Source organism: Mya arenaria, chromosome 5 (genome assembly GCF_026914265.1).
Source record: "Mya arenaria isolate MELC-2E11 chromosome 5, ASM2691426v1".
Classification (NCBI taxonomy): Eukaryota; Metazoa; Mollusca; class Bivalvia; order Myida; family Myidae; genus Mya; species Mya arenaria.
The window spans coordinates 29,790,296-29,818,025 of NC_069126.1; the positions used below are offsets into that span (position 1 = coordinate 29,790,296).

The following is a 27,730-nucleotide window of genomic DNA, read 5'->3' on the forward strand; positions in this document are numbered from 1 at the left end:
CGCAGTTGCAGACCTAAAGGCTAATTGTTCAGACGGAATTTCTGGCGGTAATAGCCAAGGAACTTCTGTTCAAAGGCGCCAGAGAGATAAAACAGACTTGACATTCGGGAAGGCACTCAGGGGTGAAGGAGATCAGGAAAATACTGATCAAAGACAATAGGGAGATAAAACCGATTTGTTAGTCGGGAAGGCACTTAGGGGTGAAGGGTATTAGGAAACTACTGAGGTATTTTGGAGAGGCATTTTCAAAACGCCATATCAAAAATGTAATACCGGTGTGCACTACCGGGAAGGTCTAACTGATTCGCGTGTCAGGTAAAATTAATTATTTGAACAAGAATTTAGTACTTCAGGGTCAGGGTTAAACGACGTATTTGACGGCAAGCCAATATTTGACATCATTATCGATGGAAAATATATTATGATTTCTACATGTATTGTTAAGTTTCCACAAGAGGAGACACAACTAGTCCATTTGTTGGGAGGTTTGTTGGGAGATTTCACCGAAAAATCTTTTGGATTATAAAGATGATACTGCTGTATAGCATAACAGATATGCTTGAGCATATGGTACCAAGAAAGAGAGAAGAAAAGGCTCAGAGTTCGATTATGAACATGTCGAACATTACTGATTGCAGTACCAATAACTGTTTTTGTTTAGTGTGTTTATAATGTAAAAAGGAGGATAAAGAGATATTTATTAAATATCTTATTAACATAAAGAGACAATAGGTAATCACAATTGAATGTTTCAGAGATGTGGTATTTCTTACCATTACTCCATCATGTTCCTAAGATATGCTATTTATTACCATGGCATCTCTACATCTTCAAGGAATGTTTTTAACCATGACTCAGTAAATAGTGGTACCACTGCTTAATAATTATTTAAGTGGTCACCACAGTTTAGTCACCAGGTTAATGCCGGTTATAGTTTAAGATGGATATTCTAAGCTTAAGTCCGATTTTAGCCAAATATGCACCTTGTTGGCACTTGGTTATAACTTTCAATTATGCTGCCATGCATTTTGTTCCAGTTAATACGCAGTGACACCTACCGTAAGAAGCGGCTTCTTGCAGACATTGGTGCTACCATATATCAACAAGACAACGCATTTCCCAGAGAGTAACCAATATACAGATGACTTTTACTTTCCTTGATTTTGGACGTTTGGAGCACGCTCTCAATCGTCGGTATTGCGCCCCGATGGACTTTGCTGTTTTTCCACGCCTGAAGGGTATTAACGTGAACAAGGATACACTTATACACACGAACTGGCGCTGGTCGTACGACCTACTAGGTAAATAATGTGTTAACTGTATATGAAGTACTGGTACAGTCACATTTACAATACACAACAAGTGCCTGAGCTACATGGGAGAAACAATGTGATGTGACGTATTTTGACGTTAAAATACGTCAAAAGGCTCCATGGTTGTGACAGAGTAGAATGTAAAGCCACTGTAAAACAGTTTATTTTCTATGTATTTTGTCACATGTTTGTGTATTCAGTGCGGAATATAATGGGGGGGGGGGTTTACTGTATTTTCTTTAGCGAAACATGATTATTAGATATAAACAAAATACCCTCTTAAATATTATCTTTATTTCCAGCATCGAGTGATTTCAATATTAATATTTGAAATACGAATTTTTTTTTCGTAATATAAGGAGTCAAACCCAAAATTCACATGATTCATTTTAAAGTCATTACTTATCCACATTTCCTCCAATATTCATCAAACATTATAAATACACATGCAATATAAAACAGCTATATACAAAAACAACATAAATGGGAAAGACTATGTACACAAGTTTAAGCAATAAATTATATATCATGTTGTAGTTGGTTAACATGTATATAGTAAGGCACAAGAGAATAAAATGTTTTGTTGTGCAAAATAAACCCTATCTACTGCGAATACCACATCAACGCCATGTTACTGCCCTAATTACACTAGGAAAACACAAGCAATTAGGTTTCAGTCACCGCACCTGTTGTAATAACTTGCCGAAAAAGAAATACAAGTAATCTTAGGTGGTTTATATTAATTATAATGTAAGGCAAAACATGTGCTTGTATTAAGAGCAACCTGTACCAGTTAATGAAACATTTATGACAGACAATAATATCTTAAACAAAAATTATTACAATTAAAATAATGATTTCAAGAAATGTAACAAGCTAATTGATCGCAGTATCATGTCATAAACGTGAGTATTATTCGCCGAGAAATAGTTCTTACAGAGGAATATAAATAACAGACATGAATTTCATAATGTTGCACAATTTTTACATTTATTCACGTTTATTGCTCAAATCATACAAACACCATTCATTTCTCTAGCTTTAACAGCACGGTTTTATTAGAACGATTTATGAAGGACTTTTCCAAAGAGATTTGCCGATTCTGTTGAATGAACGATAGTTGAGAGGATTAGCACAGTATCATCTTCACTTATGCGATCTAAACAGTATTGGCATAACACGTCCCAGCGAAAATCTTGGCATGGTAGTGACGATCTTCGTAAACTTCAACGTTAGTTCAACTGAAGCCTCTAGGTCACTCAGAAGCTTATCGATGATTAGGAGATATTAATCAAGTCGAAAGTATTCTCCGTAAACAAATAAGTTCATCCATAATTATGTTTTTTTTCTGGGAATGAGTTGAAAGAAAACTGAAGAGACATGCAAGTTAGATCTTAATTAAGTGTCCAGTTGTATGTTATTTTTTACTTTTAATAGAACAGATTTGCAGTTTTAGGATGAATAGTTATTTCGTACACAATTCGCAGCATAATCTCATTTTCTTAAGTGTATATAACAATATTTTACAATTAATAAATAGCAATGCGGAGTTACTCAGTATCGACAACAATTAATCATCATAGCTCATGAGATCGTGAGCTCATCATACATGGAACTCGGATTTCTAACTTAAAGCACTGTCTGCACTTGGTTCTTCGCCATCGTTTTGTGGTAAATGGGAACCTCTGCATATGAAAGAAAAATATAAATACTATGATATATTGAGTCATCTTATAAAAAAGACCTCCGCGGATTGAGATATACATTCACTCAATAGTTTATTCAAACAATAATGCCATGAATAATATTAAATCTTATCAATGTATTAATGAAACATTATTTGTATAATCCAAAAGTAAATATTGCATCCACATGCCAATAGCATGGTTAAGTTCAACTGTGAAAGACTATATGAAGCTGAGGCAAGCGAAGGCTAGTAATGCATCACTAAGAGGAAAGCACAACTATTAATCAACCATCGCGAGTGTAGCGATGTGCACTTTCAATCCGTTGTACTCATAAAGGAGACCAACTTAGGCGACATTATATGGACGGCAGAGGCAACTAACCAACACTGTTAAGGAATCGACGCATAACTAACGCACTTCCATCAGTGAAGGCCTGTAGCGAGCCAAAGGAAGGGAAACCAATGCAAATAGGTGTCAGTGTATGGAAACCAACGGCCACTTACGGGTCATTGTAGGAAAAGTGATAATACACAACTGTTAGGAATCCACTACTTAGAAGAAATTGAAAAGCACTAACGCGATATTGTAAGGAAAGCGAAGGACAGTAATACATTAAATCAATGACTTTTCTGTGAACTAGTGGTTCCACCCAACCAATGCAAAACATCTATTTAGGGTACGATAATGCAACAAGCCACAGCAAGTTTTTGCATCATCGAAGCATCGTTATATTTGGCATTAAAGTGTTTTAGAACATGGGAGATAGTTTATTTCATGCTTTCTTGTGGTTTATGGAGTTTTGTCAGTATCTAATCCAACAAATCTTGCATAATATTCCATTTAGTCATCAGTTGGTTATTAAGCTGTTCAGGCAAACATCCTGGTTGGCTAAAACATTAACACCAATTTGGTTCTCTTTTTTGCTTTACTAAACAATTAATTAGGGAGCCGGGATCAGTCCTGTTGCTTAAAAGTATTTGGTTAAAGCAAGCATAATCAATAACTTAAGCAAATGGCATTACTATAAGTTAGTTTTTTTTAATTGATGGAACTTCCATTGCAAATATCTAGAGCACGTTGATATATTTTGACCAGCCCCGCAAAGTCCACTCTAGCTAGCCAAATTAAATTGGTAACCCGTTTCTTTGACACACAGTGACAAATATGTAAATGTTAAAGTCAGTCTGTGACTCTGTGTTCATATCTTTATTTTTACTACCAGATGTTTCTGGGAGAAGTAGAGACAAAATGCATATGATATTTGTACACGATATCTTCATGAGCATCCGTCTGAGTCATTAGTAAACATATGTGTTCAGAGATAATCTGAATATTATAAAACATTTGAACCAACTTAATCCAAACGCATGTGCAAACCCTAATAAAGAGATATCTAAACATATTACAAACAATGGTAAACGTAAACCGTCCTCAATGTCAGCTTTCGTTTTTAACGTTTTACAGATGTTGAGATGTTTACTTTGTCAAACATTACTTCCTGCTTAATACCATTACATTTTATTGTTTTATGCATTATAGGTTCTAATACTTTTACTTTGAGCACAATCTGACATAAATTGGACATGTAATTCAAGATAAGTTATCACCAATTTTAGATTTTGCAAAAACTACGAGAAAACTAAATACATTTTTACATTACATTTTTACATTAAAGCTTTAACCTATTGCGTCAGGAGACGTCCAGGTATCTTTGTATGGTCATTCTCATTAAAAATACGCCTTAAAAGAGCAATTATTTGTTTTGAACAGTGTTAATCGAGATAGTTTTTACCTAAGTCTACCATGTTATCTCTGGACGCGATATTTTCTAGTCACTTGTAAAGTAATTTTATAACCTACACTAAGGTTTCACCAGACTAAAAATTCGTTTATATATATATATATATATATATATATATATATATATATATATATATATATATATATATATATATATATATATATATATATATATATATATATATATATAGATTGTTCTTATTTGTAAATGTTTTCAGACTTGGTTAATTGGTCAGACGTGTATTTTGGACACATTACAATTAAATGCCATTTTGATGCCGTTGAGAGGTAAAAAAGATGTACTTGTCTTTGATTCCTCCTTGTTTGGATCGGGAGTTGCCATGGACTCATCTAGCGGCATGTACACGTGTGGCTTATCCGGTCTATAAAGAAATTTCATGTCAACGATAAACGGAAACATAACAAACTTACTAACTAAAATCTCAGCCCAATGTTTGAGATTGTGAGCTATGATTTATTTCAGTCACGAACGTTGGGTGTAATCAATTTGTTCTGTGTTGTCATTCTTACGGTGCAATAACTGTCATGCGCATGTATTTTAATAACACCCCATTTATTGCATGGTTATCTGTTACCATTTAAATACGGGCATTAATGCATTTATACACGTAGATAAAATGCACTTACATATAGAACGTATGTTTATAATAGCATCGCTTTACGTTATTTAAAATGAGATAAGTTCCTACCCTTCATTTCCAACACCTGAAACAACAATAATTTGGAACAATTTACTCCAATTATAAGCATTATACTACATAATAATTTATTAAATACGTTATGATTGTAATCAATAACAAGAAAAGGTTCATTATGAAGGCCAGTTATATTTTTATTACCGGAAACAATGAGTCGGGCTAATGTATGGACAATATGTTAATAAGAGAGGTTTTATGTATTGCTCATTTCAAATTAACTGTATACACAAGTTGATTTTGAGGATATAGTCTTGTTGAATTACATGCATTCAAACATCATAGTATACAGGAAATTAACTAGCAATCTTTAAAAACAGTACTTAAATGAACAAAATACATAATTTTTCAAACAATGAAATATGATACTTACTCAAAACGTCGTAAACAGGCGTGTTGTTTTTCTCTGATACAGTTTCATAAGTTACGGCATCGTTATCACCAGGAATCTCAGCAAAAGGTCTGAATTTGTTTAACGTTGACAAACATACAGATATAGTACATGGAAGGTGGACGTGAGAAAATAATTAACTTATCCAAAAATGACATATAAATAAATAAATACAAATAACTTTATTTCGTTGCTTTGGATACATGATCAAGAAGAACAATCAAAACCGTCAAATTTAGAGTTTGGTGGTCATATGATTGACGTTGATTACGTTCCGAGGTTTCTCGGTTATTAGGTCAATGTAAAATTAATAAATGAAAACAAAATAAAATTTGTTGTCGAAAACATCAATATTACCACACTTTCATAGTTCATAGAAATGCAAAGTAAAAAACTTAAAAACTATGGATGTCACTATATAACTGCTTTCTAAAATACATTACTAAGATGTCCCTTATCAATTTAAACTTACACGGTAGGTCTTGAGCGTGAACCTGTAAATAAGAAAGTAGTGAAACCCCATTAATAAATAAGGACATATTGTAAGCAATAAAGGATTGTGCCAATTCCAATCCCGAACGAATGACTGTGCAACACAATGTGAACTTGGAATTATTGCACATTTAGGGACTTTGAAATAATAAGTTTGTTCATTATAAGCAATCGAAATTTTAATCGACTTGGGGTGTATTGCTATTTACATCAATGTTTCGAAATCTAATAATTTCCACAAACTTGCTCGAGCTACCTTCGATAGTTATACCAGGAAATTATATTGTACATGTTTGAGATCAGTAAATGCACTTTTTACAAGGCAAAGAGAACAAAACAGCGTACCTTCTTTACGGGTGACCTTGAACGCACACGAGTATTTATTTCGAAGAAAACAGAAAACGACGACAATGACTACCATCGTTATAAACCCAGTAATTAAAACACCAGCAATAACAGCGCCACGTGATTCAATAGGGGCAACTTCTGTAAGATGATAACAACACTATCTTTAGTTCGGTACGTTAAAATGAATTAGTAGTTTAATTGCTATATAAATCAAATGCATGAGCGTAGCACATTCCCTAATGCTTTACCTTTTAATGTGCTGAATCTTAGTATTTGTTTTCCTGAATCACCTGCCGTATTCAGAGCATAGCATTTGACAAAATAAGATCTCCCTGGTGCTAAACTATGAAGGGTTACGTTCATCTCAGTCTCTCCGTTATCTTGAAAACTAAAATTAAGCCAATCCCCCAAAGCATCTAATACTCGATATGATATGTGGAATGTTTGTGGAGACCCATTGTTAGGTCCAGGAATCCATGATAAAACAGCGCTTGAACTCGTGACTGTATTTGAAATCACCATGAAACAGGCTGGAGTATCAGGTGGACCTGAAACGTATATAATGTTTATATGAAACTTAAACCCTGCCTATAAAAAGAGGGTAGTTCAAAAATATCTCGCAAATAGCACAAAATATCTCAAATGGATTTACTTTAAATATTTGCATTACACTAGTACCGACTGATTGCAGAAACATATCCTCGACTATTTCCTCGCCAATGCCATTTTTAATTGAAAGACTGTACGCACCGAAATCATCAATATCAGCATCGAAAACGGTCAATTTACTCGACAAGTACAGTGTTGTAATTTCATATTTTGCGGCGATGTTTGACAATTGTATGCACATATTTCTCCTCAAACATCTTTTCCAGACGAACTGTGAGGCGATCGGGACTGGGTACGCAACCACATTGTACTGCAGTGTGGCATTATCGTGTAATTGAGCTGTAAAGTTCAACTTGATATCTTGGCCAGGAGGGCGTCTTGGTGAACCTGAAAGACGAATCCATATTTCCCGAGTATATATAACTACTCTTATGAATACATGTATTTCACAAAGTATCAAATACATAAGGAATAACTTTAAAGAAATAACTGAACAATAATGTTTTACGAATAAATCTTTATAAAATATTGACAAAATGTCTTTTAAAGTGGCATGTGTAAGAATATATATTAGCATGAATTGCTGGTAATGAAAAGGCTGTGTAAACTTACATGTTACAAACATATGTAAATCCTTTGCTGAAGGTTTGTCAAAATTAAATTGGTTGCTGGCATCACAAGTGTAAAGCCCTGCATCCGTGCATGCCAGGTTTGCAATGGTGTACTCTAGCTGTGTTGCATGGTTTAGGGATCTCCTCAATTCACCGTCCTTTCTAATATTGATGGTTGATGGAGGATTGCTATCCACCATGCAGGTAAACGTCGTACTTTTTTTCTCGGCTTGTGTTACGTTTGCTTCGTGTCTAATCCTAGTGACACGAAACTCTGTTACGCTTGACTTATCTAGAAAAATATATTGTGCATATTTGTTACAGAATAATATTGTATGCAGGCATATAGTGTACGTTTTCTCTCCACAAAGCCTGTTACAAAGGTGCAATTTACTCCAATTGATCGAACTCCAAGATCTATATATTACAGTACAAATAAATGCCTACATATATGTAATATCGTTTACAAGATTATTCTATTTGAAACCATACCATCACATTATATTTCATAAGGGTGATCATAAAAACATAGTATCCTGATGAACATACGATATGCATGGATGTATATCACTTTAAAACAACTTGTCTGGATTAACTGCCACTACCAATTGAGAGTGTACTCGGACTTTTCTTCCCTAACCAATTACCAAAGCAAACAAAATTATGTAAGATAAAGGTAAATTGTTGCTAACATGGACCGCAATAACATTAATGATCTGGACGTTTTTTTTTAATTAATGTTTTTATGGTTTATAGACAGTACTTACAAATCTATTAAGTAAATAATTGGGCAATTATATGCATACACTGAACATTAAGATGCATGGTCCCGCTATGATTTCCAATGTGGGGGGGAAATCCAGTAGGCGTCAGCCGGTTTGTCGCCGTGCATGCGTACATGCCGTCGTCTTCTTTCTGCACAGAGCTGATACTGAAAATCTGGCTGTTCCATTTCCTGCTGTCAATTGACCTCGTCCAGACAAAGGATGTCTGAGAAGGGTTCCCAGGGATGATAGAACATGAATAGTTCACGACCCTGCCCTCCAAAACGGTATAAGTCTGTGGAAGTTGCACTTTAGGTCCAACTACAGGAGTAAATATGTTGTTAATAATAAAACGTTATTAATTAGGTGATAATGAAGGGCAAAGACCAATACTGTTGACTCGATCAATATGAAATCACATTTTTAATGAGTATCTTATTAAATAACTATTACGTATGCTACGATAGCTTGATTAGATACGCTGTAATATCTTACATTATTATTGAAGCTGATTTCCCTTTTTCATTCATTGATTCTGCTTTTTAGACTTGACTTTGATGAATTTGACATGCATCCATTATAGTGACATTGCACATACTTATTAATATAGCCTAATGCCATTTTTTTGAGATTATTTCGTAAATCGTTCGCCGAAAGTTCAAAATTGTTTTCACTCTCGTCATCTATTTTGTCAGTTTCCAAAATATTAATTGTCATAAAATTCACTAACAGGTTAAACACAACTGAAATAGCAAACCGTACAAAGTGGTTCAAGTAGTCGATAGGTTTGTTATTACAAATATGTTTAGAACAAGGCACATATTTTTTAAAACAGTCGGTTAAACGAAAAATAAAATGATTGCCGAATTAAATAATTTACAGCATGCTCATATTAGGGCGAGTTTCGGCAGCCAATGGTCCATTCTTCGAATCCCGTATTTTGCGAGGTTAGTACCCAATCAACAGCAAAAACTAGTATTGCCCGACTGAAGTCCGCATTGAACAAGATTTGGCATACATTGTCGTCAATTTTAAAGTATAAGTACTATGATTGTTCCAGTATCATGTCAAATACGTAATAATTATTTAATAAGTACATTTATGCAGCGCTGTATGCGACTGACAATATGCGAGTTGATGAAGATAGATTTGACAGTATTTGAAAGAGTTTGCCTTTGTTATAACAGTCAAAATTGATTGTTTCATAATTATATTTAGATCTATTTAAAAGAAAACATAAATTATCTGTTTTATTCAAAAACAACTTACACTGAACATCTACCGAGAACGCTCTGCTGTTAGTTCCCGTTTCTGTGTTTTCTCCTGTTGGATCCATTGTGTTTGTGACCGTAAGGGTGTACTGGCCGTGGTCAGCTGGGTGCTCGACATTTGTCAGGGACAAATTAGCTCCGGACAATTGTCCACGACTCAGGGTTGACCAAATGTACGTGACCAGGGGTGGGTTTGCGTAACTGGTGCAGCTGATAATGCGGTCTGTGCCCTCCACTAGTATGGCCGTGGTCGAGATAGAAGTTCCACTGATGGAACAAGAGGGTGTACTCGGGGGATCTACAGAACAATAAAAGTACGATTATTTTGTTGTGTACTCTTGTGTTTTGTGATGGGTTGGCTGAATTGGTAAGGCTTGCACTTTACTTGTATAGCAGTGATCGAGATAGTTGTTCCGCTTGACGTGCATGTTGGTGTAAGCAGAAGATATACGGATCGAATGAAGTAACAATTCTTCTCAATTAATTGTCGTGGTCTGGGCGTGTTGTTGGATCTGTTGCAGCTGATAGTGGATTTTTTGTTGTCGACTAATATAGCAGCAGTCGATGGCACAAACTTGTGAACGTAGAGAAGCTACATGTAGAATACAGTAAGATTACAACATAATGTTATGATATGATCCGGAAAACGTTAGTGGAACAGGTACAAGTTATACTCTGGTAATTGTCCTCCGATAGAAAAGGCCGAGATATATATGACGCTGATTGTACTTTATGTTTTTAGGTAAAATGATTAAAATGATATATAATTATTTTATGATCTGGCCCGGGCGTATCAGTTGTTTTTCCACTACTATACATTATACTCTGCATAAAACCGTAACAATCTTATGTATTATTTAAGTAAGTATTTATACTTTCAGAAAAATTCTGCTATGTACCAAATGGTGGAACTTCTTCTTTAAATTCGCATGACTCTATGATAATACTCGGAATTATTGTATCATTTATCTTTTTTAACTATACATTTGCGATTTAGAGCAATAGCCTCCGTCGTTCGTTCCTCTCCTTTGATTTGATAACGCCGTTACTGTTATAAAAAATAAAGACTCCACAATAATTTGTTTGTAATAAGGATATTTGTCTTTAGTCTCTGTGATTAATATTAGATAACAGAAATATGAATGACATCCCTAAATCAGTATTTTTATGACGTTTCAGTGAAATCATAAGCATTATCAATTCTGCCTGATAGAACTAATAAGCTATTTCATTGGCCCATAATTTATATAGGTTTTTCAATTAAAAATGAAAACAAGTTAATATCTGCTGTCTACAGTATGCGTTTCGCATTGCGAGTAAGATTAACTTTACGTCGTTCACAGTAAGTATCGGAAAAAATTTCTCTGTTATATAATTATAATATCTAAACATACTTATATGTTGTCATGAATGAATCGTAAATCTACTCAAACCTAAATAGTTTATATAAGTAAAACCATTTATAAAAATAGTACCAACACATTTTATGTACAAAACCTAGTGATACTTGATTCGCATAGCAGAACAATATCGTCTAAGGGTGATGAATTTAAGAACTATCGAGGTTCGAGAGGGATAATACAGCTACATTTGCTGTTATATTGCTGTTTCCAGAAAGCCCTTTATCTTAAACAAAATGAATTAATGCACTATCCTTTTTATTTGACCCTACTTACACAAAACCTGAAGGTTGATGGTTGTTGGTTGACTTTTATCAACGGTAACCGCTAAACCTTCAGTAGGTGACAATGTGTTCATTGCTGCACACGTGACATCTCCGGCGTGTGTTGGCTGCACGCTGGCCAGTGTGAAGGTGGGGCCACTTTGTGAGCCTCCATCAGGGTATGTCCAGGTGTAAGTGGGGCTTGGGTTTCCCATGCTGCTGCATATAAGCGTCATGGAACGTTCGGATATTACCCGTACAGTGGTAACTTCGTAACCCTTGTAGGACACTATCGGAACTGAGGGTTCATCTTTATGAAGAAAAAAAGAAATACAGTTAATATATCATTGTAGTTTTGGGTTAAGTTACTAGACACACTATATATATGATAATAGGTTTAATTAGACTGTTTTAAACTCGACCCTAACAGTGCCACTTAGAATTAAATAATTAGAGGAAAAAAATAAAAGTGAGTATATAACTATGATAGAGTGTCATATAATGTCTGGTAAATTCCCGAGGCTGAAACGATGCTGTATTAAAGAGAATATAATGGGAATATCAGCGAAATTCTAAACTGGTCTACTGACTCACTATATGCTTATGAGGTAAATAAGTGGGCGAAGCATAGCGATATGCAAACAGCTCCTGAGTGCCGGATAAGACTGAAGAAAACAAACTAGAGAAATACGAAATATTTTCAAATGAAATTTCACATAAAGAAAATTAAGCTCCTGTTTCTAAAATATATGTGATGCAAGTATTTTCGAATCAAAATTTATAAATGTTGTTTCTTAAATTATCGCAGATAGAAACTCGCTCATGTTTTTGTAGCATGCACTTTTTCGTGTATGACGAAATGACGTGTTGCAAATCATTACGATTGTTAACAATGAGATATCAAAACCTGGAACCATTCAGCAAATGTTGATATTTGCTCAATTTCTTTTTTGAATACCACATTTTTCATTTAGGCGTCAACAGCTTTGTTGTTGCATGATTGGTTGATTGGCGTTATCCTGTGATGTTAGCAATGTATGGTAAAGATGTCAAAATATCAGCAAGCTTTATGAGGACCTCGTACGGATACTACCCGTTCAAGCGCGGTTGCCAAACAAGTTAACAATATTATGAATGTGTTTGTTTATTCTTTACCGGACAAATCACTGATGGAACTACATTAATGGTTCAATGCTTAAAGCACCATCGTTTTTTTTAAAAAAAACACCCATATATAATACAAATAATAGTTTGTGGTGTTACTAACTAATTCGATAGGTTGCAGCACAGCGATAGAGCATCAGATGTGTCCTCATAAGTAATCATATTTGTAATTTCGAATTGTGTGACTTAAAGTGTTTTTTTCGTAAACATTTCGCTTTCTGTTGTTTAATAAATAAAACAGATAGGATGATATCGCAACACACAGAATCCCAATGGACATCATTTCCATATGCCTTATCAAGAAAGGTCGTCAAGCAGTTTCTACGCAGTAGAAAACGTTGTTCTTTTAAGCATTAATACAAAAATGACATTATTTGTCGGAGATCATGGGAAATCATATCCGTAGTTAGGTCGTTTTCACCCCTTGCCTAATTTTACTTTTTAAGAAATGAAAACGAGTGCTGATCTGCACTTGCTTTGAAGAGTGTGTTTAAACAAAGGTAAAAATAATCAGATGAAATCATAATGATAAAACACAGAACAAATGTTTTTTTTTAAATTTTATACTTGTATTTTGGCGCTGTAAACCCAGCTATACACACCCTGTATGATACGCCTATTTACAATCAGTGTGACTTCAAGTACAATAATACATACTATCACTGAACATTTAAGGAAATAAATAATGAAAAAAGCAAGACAACGACGTTCCGTTGCATTAATACATTGCACTAATACACGCCCTGTATTTATTCTCTTACAATCTAATACATCCTTGACAAATTGAAAGAAAACAGCCAATCCCCTCCGTTGTTTTCTGTGCAATACTTGTATTATATATCACTTGAATACAAAAGTGACTCCAAGTACTACAAAATATACTTACAACGAACATCTTAGACGACAACAAATGTTAAAAGTCAATCGCAACCGTTATTGGCCTTGCAATTTATGTCTTGTCTGTAATGCGAAAAAAAAAGTTTCTAAACGTACAACAATATATACTTACATTGAACATCTAAAACCACACTGAAGGAATACAGCCAAAACCCGCCGTTGTTTGCCCTGCAGTACACGCCCTCTTCATGATCGTTTCTCTGTACAGTCAACGTCAGTTTACCGATAGTCACAATCAGAGTACCATTTGCTTTCGAGTCTGTCTCTTTCCCGGTAGTTATTTCCGTATCATCCGCCCTGTCCGGTGTACCGTTATCCTTGTACCACTCCACGATGGCCTGTGGGTTCCCGGCAGATGTCTCACACCAGAACTGCCGGGTGGTGTTTTCTATGACAGAGACGGTGCTGACCGCCGGTAATACCATAGACACCGCTGTTATGCCGACTGTAAACAAACACTTTAAACATTATAGACTATAAAAATCAGCATGCTTATATGTGTTTATATGTTTATTCTTGAAGTGCAGTTGTTCAAACGTCATTCCGTTTACCTTAAAGGAATAAATGTTATGTTAATAGTGTTCCCGTTTTAGTTATTGATGTAAAATATATTTTAAGATGCATACTAAATACCAGCAAACTAAAAATAATAGGTATAGCAAGTTTAATTAGCTAATTTAATATGTGAAAATCACGTGAGGTATACTAAAATAATATATTGAATGAATACTAAACAAATGGGACCTACATAGACACGCCATTGAAGACTTAAACACCAGTGACGGTAGTGCAATAAAGGTAAGATTGCGTTCTGTGGAGTGTTTACAATATATATTTTAAAACTACCTTGAATTATGATGTCATATAGTTAGTCATATACTTCACACCAATTTTATATAAAAAACCTATAAAACATGTTTTGCCAAGGACAGGATTAATTTTATTCAGAATTACTTGACGAACATGTAGCTTCATATGCATAAGATGCACATGAAAAGAAAATAATATCGTATAAAACATTTTTTTTCAAAATGATCTTATTCATATGTTATAACCTTTCTAGTAACTTTATAAATTCCTGGTGCAAAAATTAAAGAGATATATTTAGCAGGATTGTTTCTACACAAGAAGCATAATGTTAACTATCATTCACAAGTCTCCCATTTAATTTTATGCTAATCTTATCTTAACCTTAAATACTGTAGGAAAACAAAGGAAATGAAAAAAGGGCAATACTGCCTTTTTGTTAAAAGAATCGCATTTAAATGACTATAAAACTTTCCTATTACGACGAATAACACACATGTAAATACTATAATCCGTACTCGTAACGAATATAATAACAAACTTTTTACGACGATAATACATTCAGTATATTTTGTACGACGATTATACATAATATGTACGATGTTAATACAGAATTCTATCGATGATTATTAATACTTCCAACGTCGATAGTGCAAACTTAATACATAATAATACTTAATACATACTTCTTACGAAGATAATCATTTTCCTTCAAAGTATACTTGTGCATGCGATAATAAATACTTGTTACGACTATAATAAAACTTTGTACGGTGATAATGCATACATACATATTTGTTACGACGATAATACATCAGCGTTACAAATACAAAACATACTTGATACGTCGATAGTTCAAACTTTATACGCAGATATTGCATACTTGTAACGACGATTGGTTTATCCCCAGTGACGACATTTGGATCCCCTCCCGGAGGTAAACAAAACCAAACATGGCCATTTATGTTACGTGTAACGTTCCGGATGACACAGGCGAACTGCTTTCTACTAACACAGGAGCAGCTGAGGTAGGATGGCGGTTCAGGGTCCGATGCTACACAACCTGATACGGCGTACCCTACTGCGGTGATTGTCTGATAAGTTAATCCCATTATTCTTCTGTTGAATACTACATATTGTACATCGTTAGACGTAGAGCACGTCAGTTCAAGGGGAGCGTTCTCTTGGACTGTGAAACCCCCAGACGTACCGTTCCCCGACAGCGTTATGCTAAGCACTGTTAATAGAATGACAAAGTAATGCAATGTTCGTTTGCACATCAATTTGCTATTGAAACAAACCTATAATTTTGTGGCATTCTTATTTAAAATCAATACATACACATGTGTAACTAACATACATTTCGACTTATACATCTTAAACTACTTACTAAGAAATGCCTTTATGGAAAATATTAATTACTGCTAACACGATTGTAACCTTGTATTTAATAGCAGAAAGCGCCAAAATATTAAATGATTAGTGACTGCTAAAATATTTACTGTGGTTTGCTATAGTTTTATAAGGTAGAAATACCGTGTTTCATGCTCATTTCTTTTAAATTCAACTCGGTATCCTCCATAAGAACCATTGCTTTCGGCATTTATTCATCATTTTTGGAATATTAAAACAAAATTATAAATTGTGGTAAAACTTATTTGGGAGTAAGAGTGCATCTTTAAAGAACATTTAAAGAACTGACAATAAGATTCCTGACGAACTAATAATCCAAGTTCTGTTATAACTTGAAGAATGTAGGTACAGATCGTAGCTCTCCGTTTGAAGAACTAAATGAGCTTCGTACGTCTATGTCTAACGGAGACTGTATCCAACGTGTACATTGTATATAATGCAGGATTGTTGTACGGCATTGCTGTGTTTTATCCAATACGGCATTCTACGGGGAATATGCAGGAGAATGTGATATTTGGTGGATAGTCACCAAGCAGAAAGAGTGGGTTTTCTAGATTGCCCATTTAGTATATTTGCAGCAATTGCATTGCCATCATACAACGCCAATGAAAGGAAACCAAGATAATACAACCGCTGATGATGGAGCTTGAATATTTAAGACCTGTTTAACAAATGTATTGCTTGCACGACATAGAACAATTAAAACGGAATAAATATAAAACTACTTTTGTTTTAAGGATAGTTTACAGAAAAATCGATTTTCTTTTAAGCCCAGTTGAGAGCAGGTAGTGTGAAATGGAACGCTGTATTTGAAATGCGGAAGCGTCCACAGATAATAAATTTCATTAAACCATATCAAATGCTACCCTTGTAGCTTTGATGTGGTTGAAAGGTCTTTAATATTAGCAATCCAACTTTTGTACGAAATGGTCCTTTTGCCGGCTTTTTGTATGCCCCATATTGAAAAAAGGCCAGCAAATGTAAGTAAAATCTCTTCTGTCCACTCAAAAACTGTTTGACCAGGCAATGTTAAGTTTCAATGGTTATTTGCTCTTAAACAGTTGTAAAAATAGTTTAGGTCAGTAGGTTAAAAGTTCAGATCAAGGTCAAATAACATTCTAATAACATATTCCGCATAAGTCTAGAACAGTTTGACCTGGGACAGAAGATTACATATTTTGTTATTGGGATCAACAATATATTAAATAAATTGTCAAGGTCTAGGTGAACAATGATACTTAACACTTGTCCAGTTTAACCATCTGAAAGTTGTATTCTATTAAAAAAGTTATTTATTAAGCGTGTATAAAGCCACCCCAAAACCGCGGATTTATCGCTCCTATAATTTTGAAAATGTAAAAAAAAAATGTTTTGTGCGCCCGCGTCAACATTTCAATCGCCAACCAGATTTTTGGGGAAATATTTTTGAAAGGCTGAAAAAATAATTAATTATTATGTTTTAACGCTAGTTTAAGTGTTTTGTTAAGGGAGGTAACCGATGCATGGTGTTTTATACTGTATATCGATCGGTTTAGCATCGGTTTTAATAATTTCAATCAAAATGGCGGCTTCCGGTAAAACATTGACTTTGTGGCTCGAATTTTGGAAATTTAATCTTATTTATTACAATAAATGTGTTTTGACCATGCTTGAAGTCATTGTTTATCGTTTCATGCACTAAAGGATCATTAATTGAATCAATATAAATCAAATAAAACATGTGTATCTGATACTGGTAGCTATAATATTGCATATTTAGTGATTTCTTTTGGCTGGAAATCGGAATGATGAACAATGACTCAATAAAATATAATTTTATTCAAGTGACCAGAAGTTTGCTTTATAAATGTCGTTGATGCTGAAGAAGACAACATCACTTAAAAGGAATATGGTTCATTGTTTGGTCCAAATTGATGTAGCAAAGTAATTTTTGACCAAATTCTGACAAAACAACAGTTTTTAACAAATATCTTTTCATAAAAAAAAACAAAATTAACACTGGTTCTGATAGACTTAAAAAGAGGGTAAGTCTAACCCAGGTTTATCACCGTATTATTTTTTTTTACAGCATAATCCGCGATTATAGATACATCTCACTGACCATAAAAGTACTCTGAACATACCTTGTACATTTCATTTCAAAAAGCTTATGTCATTGCATTTACTTTGATAATCAAATCGAAATTAAGTCATGAAATTTAAATGTGTATGAAGTCTGATGTTTGATGATGCCAGTGTAACACATCATTTTTATTCATCCGAAATCAATACTAATGAATGTCCAAATACATTTGCAAGTGATGTTAAAGTTATTCTGGTATATTTATATTATTCGTTTCAAACTTTTCCTAAAACAAGCGTTATTTTTATTTTATTATGATTGACCGCCTTAAGGTATTCTTTATTCTTTTATTTATAAATTTGGTATATCAATATGTGTGTAGTAAAAATGGATGAATAAATAGTATGTATCCGGACATTTTGAAATTTACATTTAACTGACCGTTCCAAGACTAACAATTCTTGATAAACATACCAATTATATATATATATATAACGCCAAAGATATAGAACACAAAATCACAAACACTATATATATATATATATATATATATATATATATATATATATATATATATATATATATATATATATATATATAGTGTTTGTGATTTTGTGTTCTATATCTTTGGCGTTTGCCCATTGCCACTAAATCGGGTTTATGTTTAAACATTTTGCTACTGAGCATGTTTTTGTAGCTTTTGCATATATATGTTCCCAATGTCCGTTAGAGGTTCAGTTTAAGATTGCATTCAAATGGGTTTAAGGGCAAATTTATTGAAAAATCTTTCTTATAAACATTGATTATAAGAACAAAATATTTGTTCCTATTCGATCGTTTCAGGTTTTATGAAATTTGACCAAATAGTGTTCTTTTGCTAGCTCGATCCAATTTGTTTTAGATAAAAATCCGAAGAACGAAACATAATTTGGTGTGGCCTAATAAGAGCAATCCGAAATAGGACAAATTACACCGGTTCGAAAGTGTCTACTCATTGTCACATGGTATAGTTTTGGTGGTGAATGGTTTGCGATTTCAAAAAAAGGCTGAACATGCCGGATTAACTTGATATTTTTTTATTGTTTACATTTTCACCGCATCTTTTGTCCTCCTTAACCGAATTCTTTCATTACCGAATACACAGGGGTTATGTTAACGAATTTTATTTATTTTTCTCGGAGAAACGTTACTTTTTTGTAACGTTGTTTAATGTTGAAATCACAAATTTAGCTAGCTTTCTAGATATGGTGTTGGACGCCCATAAAATGTACATAAGCTGCACTTAGCAAGACAAATGCTAGATAATTTTGGAAATATATCATAAAGAAATACAAAAACAAATAACATAAATATCGATGAATTCGTTCAACATTTATAAATTATGTCAAATACACCCCATTCCAGCATTTTCGATGTTAACGGTCATCCTGGTTCTGTGAATACTATTGAATTTAAAAATTGGATTGATACTTCACTGTTGATGAGATATGTAAAATTATTTCAAGTCTGAAACGTTATAACAGCTGTGGTATAACTTATGTTGTTGCTTATTTTTGCATAGATTCCAGAGAATGTATAGCTCCATATTTGATAAAAAATATTCACATATTTCAGAAGGGTGTCCATCCTGAGGCATGTAATAAAGGGGTATTTTCACAATGTTCAAAAAAGAAGATCGTTCACATTCCTCAAATCATAGAGTAAATAACAGTGGTTAATATAACTGATAATTTCATCGGTTCTTAGAAATAGAATTGATAACTAATTCAAAATAGTAATTATGTATAAAATGAATCACAGTTTGTATCTAGAAGTAGTAATAGTACTTCTGATTGCATTTTTATCCTGCATGCATTATTTCAGAATACTATTCTGAGCAAAAAACAAACTATATTGTGCATTTGCTGATTACGAAAAAGCATTCGATACTGTTATTCATGCTGCAGTGTGGATAAAATAAGTAGAATCTGGCGATAGCTCTTACAGGATAAATATGATCAAAAATGTTTGCAGAAGTGTTAAGGTATGTATTAAAAATGCTAGTTATATGAAATAATGTTATATATATTACTTGGTGGAAAACAATGGGAACCAGTATTTTCCATTTCATTCAGTTCTCTTAATAAATGATGTTAACGACTCTATTGACTTTTACAGTTTAACAGTTTACAACATCAGCGAAAGTCTCTTTATATCTACTCATGCAACTTATGTTTTGAAAAAAAAACATAATCAATTAATACATGTGTGTTTGAAAGCAGGAAACGCTAATGTAATTTAAAATTGACAATTAATGACGAAAGTGTTGAAGTGGTGGATAACTTTTGTGTGTGTGTGTTTTTGTTGTTTATTTTGTTGTTGTTTTTTTTTTTGGGGGGGGGGGGGGTAACCTTTCATATACTGGAAATAATACTGCAGTAAAAATGCCGAATAAACAAGCTTTATAAACCATCTAGTATATGTTTTAGTAGATATACCAAGATAGTAAAACTAAATTACCATTGTTTGATGCTCTAGTTGTCTCAACTATTTTATATGGATCGGAGACTTGGGGACCATATGTTCATAGCGAGCTAGATAAACTCCATTTAAAATTTTGCAATCAAAGTCTTGGTGTTGCCGCCGTTTGAGGCGAGCTAGGACGCTTCCTTTTGCCAGTAATTTCTCAGTATTGGATAACATTGATAAGAATCCAAATTCATTAATGCACTGTTTGTCTACAAAATATTATGATATTTATCATAATAATTATATTCGTCATTCAAAAACATGTGTGGTACTCCGCTATATCTGATTTGTTAACCATAATTGGTTATGAAAATTCGTTCGTTGATTTTAATATAGATTATAATTATATTCCTATGTTAACCAAAAGGGTAAGAGACATTCAATACATTCAAATGTTGTATTACAACATGTCATAAAAAGACAAGTATTAACGCACGTTTATTCTGAGTCTGCATCCAAAGAAAACTGCATACAACATCAACGCCAGCAATGAAAGGTGTTTAAACATACACACATTGGCCATAAAGTCCCCATTTGAAGTGCACAAGCCGTCGGTAAAAAGATGCAACAACTTAATACAAAATAGCTAACATCATAGCTAACAAGTTATTCTTTCACCAAAAGCCTTAACAAGAAATAACTCTTATACTAAGAATTTTCACTCAAATGTACAAATCTATGTTGTTTTATATATTATAAATTTCATTTTAATTCAAAGGTTTGGAATGAAAAGTAGTATGGCTAAAAAAATAAGAAAACAAAAGCTGTTATAGTAAGTGACAAATGCCCCCGAAGTGCCATCGAGTCAAATATATTGTGAAATTTCTAATATGTTTACATTCAGGAAAATCTATCATAGGATAAGCAAGGCCCAATGATGTTTGACGTCAAGAGTGTGGAGAGTTATGCAGTACAGGGTTGGGACGTGGGTCTTGGATCCGACACGTCGTATTGTTATAAAAACATGTGCAAAGTAACGTTAAACTGTCCCGTAACTGACAAAGTTTCAATCCATACATTACCAGCAACTTTCTATCTATGTGGTTATATGCAGCGTTCCATATTGATTAAACTCTTAGTGTGACCTTGAACTTTAAGGTAGAGTCATGAGTCTTGCACAAGACACATTGCCGTTATGTACAGAACACAAGTGCTTATTTATTTAAGAATCTCTACGTGCATGATAAAGTTACAGACCGTAGACGGATATTCTATCTATGTGCATACATGCAGAATTCAAGCGTGTCCATGAAATTTGAGGTAGGATCGTGGGTACTGCACCCGAAGCATGACCTTTATACACCAAACATATGTGCCAATTTATTTTAAAATCCAACTGTGCATGACACAGTTACATCCAGAAAATGACCAACGATTCTGTATATAAATACATGCAGCATTACATTATGATAAACATGTACGTATGGCATTGACTTTTTATGTGGTTCTTGCACGCGAATCGTCGTCTTAAATTAACGAACACATGTGCCAAGTATTTTTAAAATAACTCCGTGCATACGGATGTTAGCCCGTACACGACCAACTATTATTTATGTGCATATATAATGATTCAACTCTAAGTGTGACTTTGGACTTTGAGGTAGGGTAAATGGGTCTTGCACGAGACACATTTCCTTTATGTATCGAACGCATGTGCAACTATGTTTTAATTCCCTCACTACATAACAAAGTTAAAGCCCGGACACGACCAACTATTTTATACGTGCATATATGCAGCAGTTCATAATGATTCAAATCTAAGTGTACCCTTGGATTTGGAGGTAGGGTCATGGGTCTTGCACGATGGACATTTCCAATATATTTGAAACCACTCCCAGTATGACAAAGTTACAGCCCAGACACGATCAGCTTAACTGTATATGCATATATGCAAGATAAAATAATGACATTCAAGTGTTGCCTTCATCTTTGAGGTTATGACAAATGTGTTGCATTCGTCACGTCATCTTTATGTGCAGATCGCATTTGTCAAGTTATTTCTAAATTCCCTCCCTACGCGACAAAGTTGCAGGCCTGGCACAGAAAACCGGACGGACGGTGTGAATATAACACCCATCTTCAGGAGCATACAAAATAATTTAGAGTGCATTATCTCTGTCAAAAAATGTAAGATCATTTTTTGCATATTTGAGTTTGTAATGACGTTAATGTTCACAATCTTTATCACATGACAATACCATTCTAAAGAAAGCGTTTTACGTTATAATTGCCACCAATATTGTTGTGTACGCGACACGCCGTCTTCTTATGCTGAACACTCGTACTAAGCTATCTTAAATCCCTCAATGCATGACGTAGCTACAGTCCGGACAAGCCAAAACCTGACGGACGCACGCATTGAAGTACGGACGCACATACACCAAATCGCAGTTGTGGTGGTTATTTCGAACTTACAGTAAAAAGGCACGACGCAAAGAATTCCCAGTGGTTGATCGTTTGTACTCAATAAAACTACAATCCAAAAATATGCAGTACATAGTATTACATTATATTATTTGACCTCGACTTCTGATCTTTGCGGTGAAGTAGGTTGTTTACCACACAATTTAAACCTAAAATACACTTTTAGTATTCAAAAAAAGGATAATTTAATGTCGAAAACAATGGTTCTTATAAAGGATACCGAGTTTAATTTGAAAAAAATGAGCATAAAACACGGTATTTCTACCTTATGAGACCACAGTAAATATTTTAGCATTCACCAATCATTTAATATATTTGCAATTTCAGCAGTTTTCAATTAAATGCACGGTTACAATCATTTTATAAGTAATAACTATATTTTTCATTATTTAGGAAGTAATTAAATGTTTATCAGTCAAAATTGATGTTTTGATTTTGAATAAGAGAGTCACTTTAAATCATCATAAATACATAAACAATGCAGCAATAAATACATGTTATGGCTAATTAAAAAAAGTGAAAGGTTTTTTTTGTCACGTGATATGGCGCGTAGTGGACGTGTTTAAATCGGAGAGTGAAAAAATGGGATTTATTTAGTAATATTTTTATAAATAGAGTCAGGATTTATTTACAACGTTGTGGATAGAGACCATCTGATGACTTAGATTCAAACATTTCTGTAAGTGAGATTCTGGGAAAAGCTAGCGCTGTGTTGTTTCCGAGTCTGGATGATTCTGTGAGTAAAGACAGTAACAGTGAAGTTTTCAACAACACTCCTGGGGTGATTTCAGGCAGAGGCAAAATGGCGGAAGGGGGCCGCGAACCCACCAACAAAGACCTGATGGATTGTATGAAAATATGGGAGAAAAATTATCAGTAATGGAAAAGAAATTGAACAAAATTGAAACACTTGAACGCGAGGTTATGGACTTTGAAAAAGATATAAAAAAGATATGGGTAGCTCTTGAAGACCGAGTTAAGCGTACCGATGAGCGGGTAGGCAAGCTGGAGGACAAAGTGGATTCGGTCGACGTTGAGGCGGCGCAGAAGGCGGACAGGATGGCCACTTTGGAAAAACAGCGGGAGGATCTTCGGGACGATATTGCGTACTTGAAGTCGCAATCTATGAAAACAATCTTATTTTTACTAATATCCCCGAAGATAAATCCACCGGCAACGAGTCCGCTGAGGTCACCGAAGACAAGCTCCGCCAACAGCTTCACGATACCCTAAAGCTCGCTGGCGACGAAGGAGACGATCGAGTCCATTGGCTTTGAACGTGTTCACCGGACTCCAGGTCAACCAGTGCCGGGCAGGATCCGCAACATCGTTGCAAAGTTCACGTTTTTTAAGGACCGGGAGGTAGTTAGGAGACAGTGGAAGCATTTGGCGGGGACGGGCCGTCAGATGTACAACCAGTTTCCACCGGAAGTACTGGTCAAACGCCGTAGGCTAGTGCCCAAGATGAAGGACGCCAGGAAGGAGGGCAAACGTTCATTGATAGTGTACGACAACCTGTACGTAGACGGCAAGCCGGTGAGGAGCTAGGGGCACGACGGAGGTGAACTCTCGGTTCTTTCATGGAATGTTCATGGACTAAATAGGGACAAAAAAAGAGAGTATAGACTTTGTAAATATTTTAGATAAATATGATATGTGTTTCCTTTATGAGTCATGGTGTGATTATTCTAGTAATATTGATTTAAAGGGATATAAATCACATAATTTTTATCGTTAATTTCGAAATAGTGGTGGAATAGTTTTATATTACAAAAAGAACTTAAGCGATTGAATTGAAATAATTAAAAATCATTTCGATACAATCATTTGGTTAAAACTTGATCACACCTTTTTTATTATCCTCGAAGACAATTATTTATGTGGAACCTATATTTGGGGCGAGGACTCGCCCATATACAATACTGTAAATGTTGATTTATTTGATATTTTAGAAAATGATCTGTTTTTATATGATAGTCTTGGATGTGTACTTGTATGTGGTGATTTGAACAGTAGGGTTGGTAGTAAACAAAAATATGTTGTTTATGTAATTCCAACGATATTGAAGATGAATTTCATTTTGTCTGTTTGTGCCTGTCTTTTAATGATATGAGAACGCTATATATTAAGAAATGTTATTATATAAAACCGTCTGTATTTAAATATTTACAATTGCTGCAATCAAATAATAGAACTGAGTTTATTAAACTATCATGCATGTTTGTTAAAAACTCTCTTAAAGTAAGATCCTCATTAATAAATGTAAGAACTTAATATGGTAAAAATTGTTCATCCTCTGATTTAGATAGATTTTAATATTAAATGTTTAACCTATTCATTGTAACTTTTTGTTATTTTTTGTATATACTCGTCTGTACCATATTGTTTGTTACTATGCATTCACGTTGATATTGATAATTATATATGTATGTGTTGTTTACGATGTACATTGTACAAGTCGAAATAAAATGTCTGTCTGTCTGTCTGTCTGTCTGTCTGTCCGTCCGTCCGTCCGTCCGTCCGTCCGTCCGTCTGTCTGTCTATAAGATGTGCATGATTACACAACCTAATTTTTGCCGACAGTTTGGCAAATATTTGCATCAAACAAACTCGGAACCACTCGGAAAACTGTGATACGTGTGAAACAGTTTACGTCTATAGGCTTTCACCTGACTTACTTATATTGCTTTAAAATATGTCCATGCCTTGACACCTTAAATAGGCTGTATCACTTTCTTTCATTTTATATTTTCATGCGTGAAACACAAAGAAAAAAATCTTAAAAGTGTACAAGTTTTTTGTTGTTTTTTCATGGACGGATATTTTATGTATTTCATATAACGTCGAATCAATAAACCCCTCGATTATCGCGTTAATCTGCGATCTGATAATTTGTCAGCAGTCTAATATAACTGGTTTCCGTGAACTTTCGCAAAAAAAATGGCTCGTTCCAAGACTAAAAATGAAAAAGTTGTCAAAACATTCAATCTGTGAGAGTGCAGATTTAATTTACAAATGGCTTTTATCCGATATATAGAAGAATGTAGCATGAATGAGCCAGCTTATGTATTTCTACAGAGCCAGCTACAACTCACTAACCGTGAAAGTATGCTTCAATGTACTTCTGTGACCTAGAGCGAACAGGAAGTGCATAAATGTAAACAACAAGATGGTTGACGCAGTGCGAAAGATGAACATAATGGAGTTTACATACAATAAACGATTAATCGACTGTAAAACGAATAGTGATTGAAGTGAAGTTAACTTGTGAGTATAACTGTTGATGCGTAGTATGATGATTATACTTATTAGTCAGTTAACACACGGGAGAAGTAGAACTTCTGTGAAACTTACATAAAATGTCATCGGGTGGGGTAATGCAAAAAGATGTTTCCATGTCTGTCAAGTTTGCACTTTCCCACCTGTGTTTCACAGTTATCAAGGATATAAAATATGTCACCAGGTAAGTCCGATTTCACTTCATAAAATGAATAATTTTTAAAATGTAACTATAAAAAATCATTTAATTCAAGAACGCAAATTAATGTCCTGGCATAAGGGCCTATCGATACTATTAACACGCGTTAAACGATTTACAGTGGTATTAAAAACTCTCCTATGCATGTATTTCAGTAAATCAGCAGACCGCCGTTATTGATTTAAATCAGGTGAACCGGAAGATATAAACAGTGACTGGTTCATTTAGTGGATAATTCACACAAGAGCACATGTAAGTAGGTCACGGAAAAGATTTATGGATGACAAATTGTATAACGTTTCCTTTTTCTATTTTTTGTCTTAACTGTTCCGGCAGCATTCGTTCCCCACTAAAACCAGGTAGGTTGTTGTCTAGCGTAGGATGTTAGTACATACTTATATCATGTAAACATTACTTCTATATAATAGAAAGCCCTGATGTTTTAAATCAAAGAAAAACATTAATAAAAACTGTATTCCATGTTACAATATTATAATAAATACCCGAACCTATTTACGGATACGAATAAAATTTAATTCAGAAATATTTCAATATGTATTTTAAAATCACCTAGCCCTTTCTGTTAAAAACTGTTTATTATGTTAACGTATATCATTTATCATTTTATAGAAGAATAATTATCCAAGCATATATACTTGGTATGGTATTTATACATTCTCTTCCGGAAATTTTGATAATATGCTTTAATATACTTGAATTCAGCAACTGTAAGTCTTTTTGTTTTATTAAGTTTTATAACCCTATTATTTAGGTTTACGTAAGGAGAGATCCAGATAATTCATCAATAAAAGTAAAGAAATTGTTATTAAAACCAAATCATGTTTAAAAAATGTATAATCTCTTATTACGTATGCTTATGACTACGCAAATTAAGCATATAATCATTTCTTTAACAGATCAGCATCCATGTCTTCTATACATAAGTGATCAAAGTTGATACCTTGGCTGCAAAGAATAATTCCAAATAAAATGATAAGCTCCATTATACAACCACATTCAAGTATGATTCTCCACACACATTAGGAAAATAACACAAAATTGTATTCAATTAGGAAGTAAATATTGAGGTTGAGTGCAATGCTATTCAACATTTCTCTATCTGTTAGGTTACGCTTAAACTCTATATCGCTTACATGTTTTCGCTAGAGCACTCATATTCACCACAAGATCAATTTAAATAGCTAAAGATGCCTGATTAAAGATGAACTGAAATCGGCTGGCAGATTAACCAGTATGGACCCTTTGTACTTCCCGGTATGTCCTGAGTTTTGCTAAATCGTAATGAGTCCC

General features: G+C 34.1%; 1 protein-coding gene across 4 annotated transcripts; it reads right to left on the reverse strand.

Moving 5' to 3' along the window:
* Positions 1-1,610: 1,610 nt before the first annotated feature.
* Positions 1,611-27,513, reverse strand: LOC128234316 (hemicentin-1-like). 4 transcript variants are annotated; one of them, XM_052948487.1, is made up of 15 exons: positions 27,381-27,489; positions 15,418-15,771; positions 13,840-14,172; positions 11,680-11,976; positions 10,002-10,301; positions 8,775-9,053; positions 7,970-8,260; positions 7,427-7,744; positions 6,997-7,296; positions 6,746-6,886; positions 6,381-6,402; positions 5,891-5,979; positions 5,512-5,527; positions 5,105-5,184; positions 1,611-2,998 (listed from the first exon to the last, which is right to left on the reverse strand). In XM_052948487.1, the coding sequence occupies exons 1-15, from the start codon at positions 27,421-27,423 to the stop codon at positions 2,943-2,945; spliced, it is 2,919 nt and encodes a 972-aa protein (XP_052804447.1). In that variant the 5' UTR covers positions 27,424-27,489; the 3' UTR covers positions 1,611-2,942. The 4 variants fall into 4 exon arrangements, with proteins under 4 accessions (XP_052804447.1, XP_052804448.1, XP_052804446.1 ...); XM_052948488.1 differs by lacking the exon at positions 1,611-2,998 and having other exon boundaries at positions 5,005-5,184; positions 7,499-7,744; XM_052948486.1 differs by lacking the exon at positions 1,611-2,998 and having other exon boundaries at positions 5,005-5,184.
* Positions 27,514-27,730: the final 217 nt, after the last annotated feature.

Coding starts and splice junctions, on each gene's coding strand:
- LOC128234316 (XM_052948486.1), bottom strand. CDS start 27,423: ATGGAGCTTATCATTTTATTTGGAATTATTCTTTGCAGCCAAG. Junction 14,173..15,417: donor TAAACCAATCGTCGTTACAA/GTATGCAATATC, acceptor GTTTGTTTACAG/TCGGCATAACAGCGGTGTCT. Junction 9,054..10,001: donor GTTCTCGGTAGATGTTCAGT/GTAAGTTGTTTT, acceptor TTACTCCTGTAG/TTGGACCTAAAGTGCAACTT.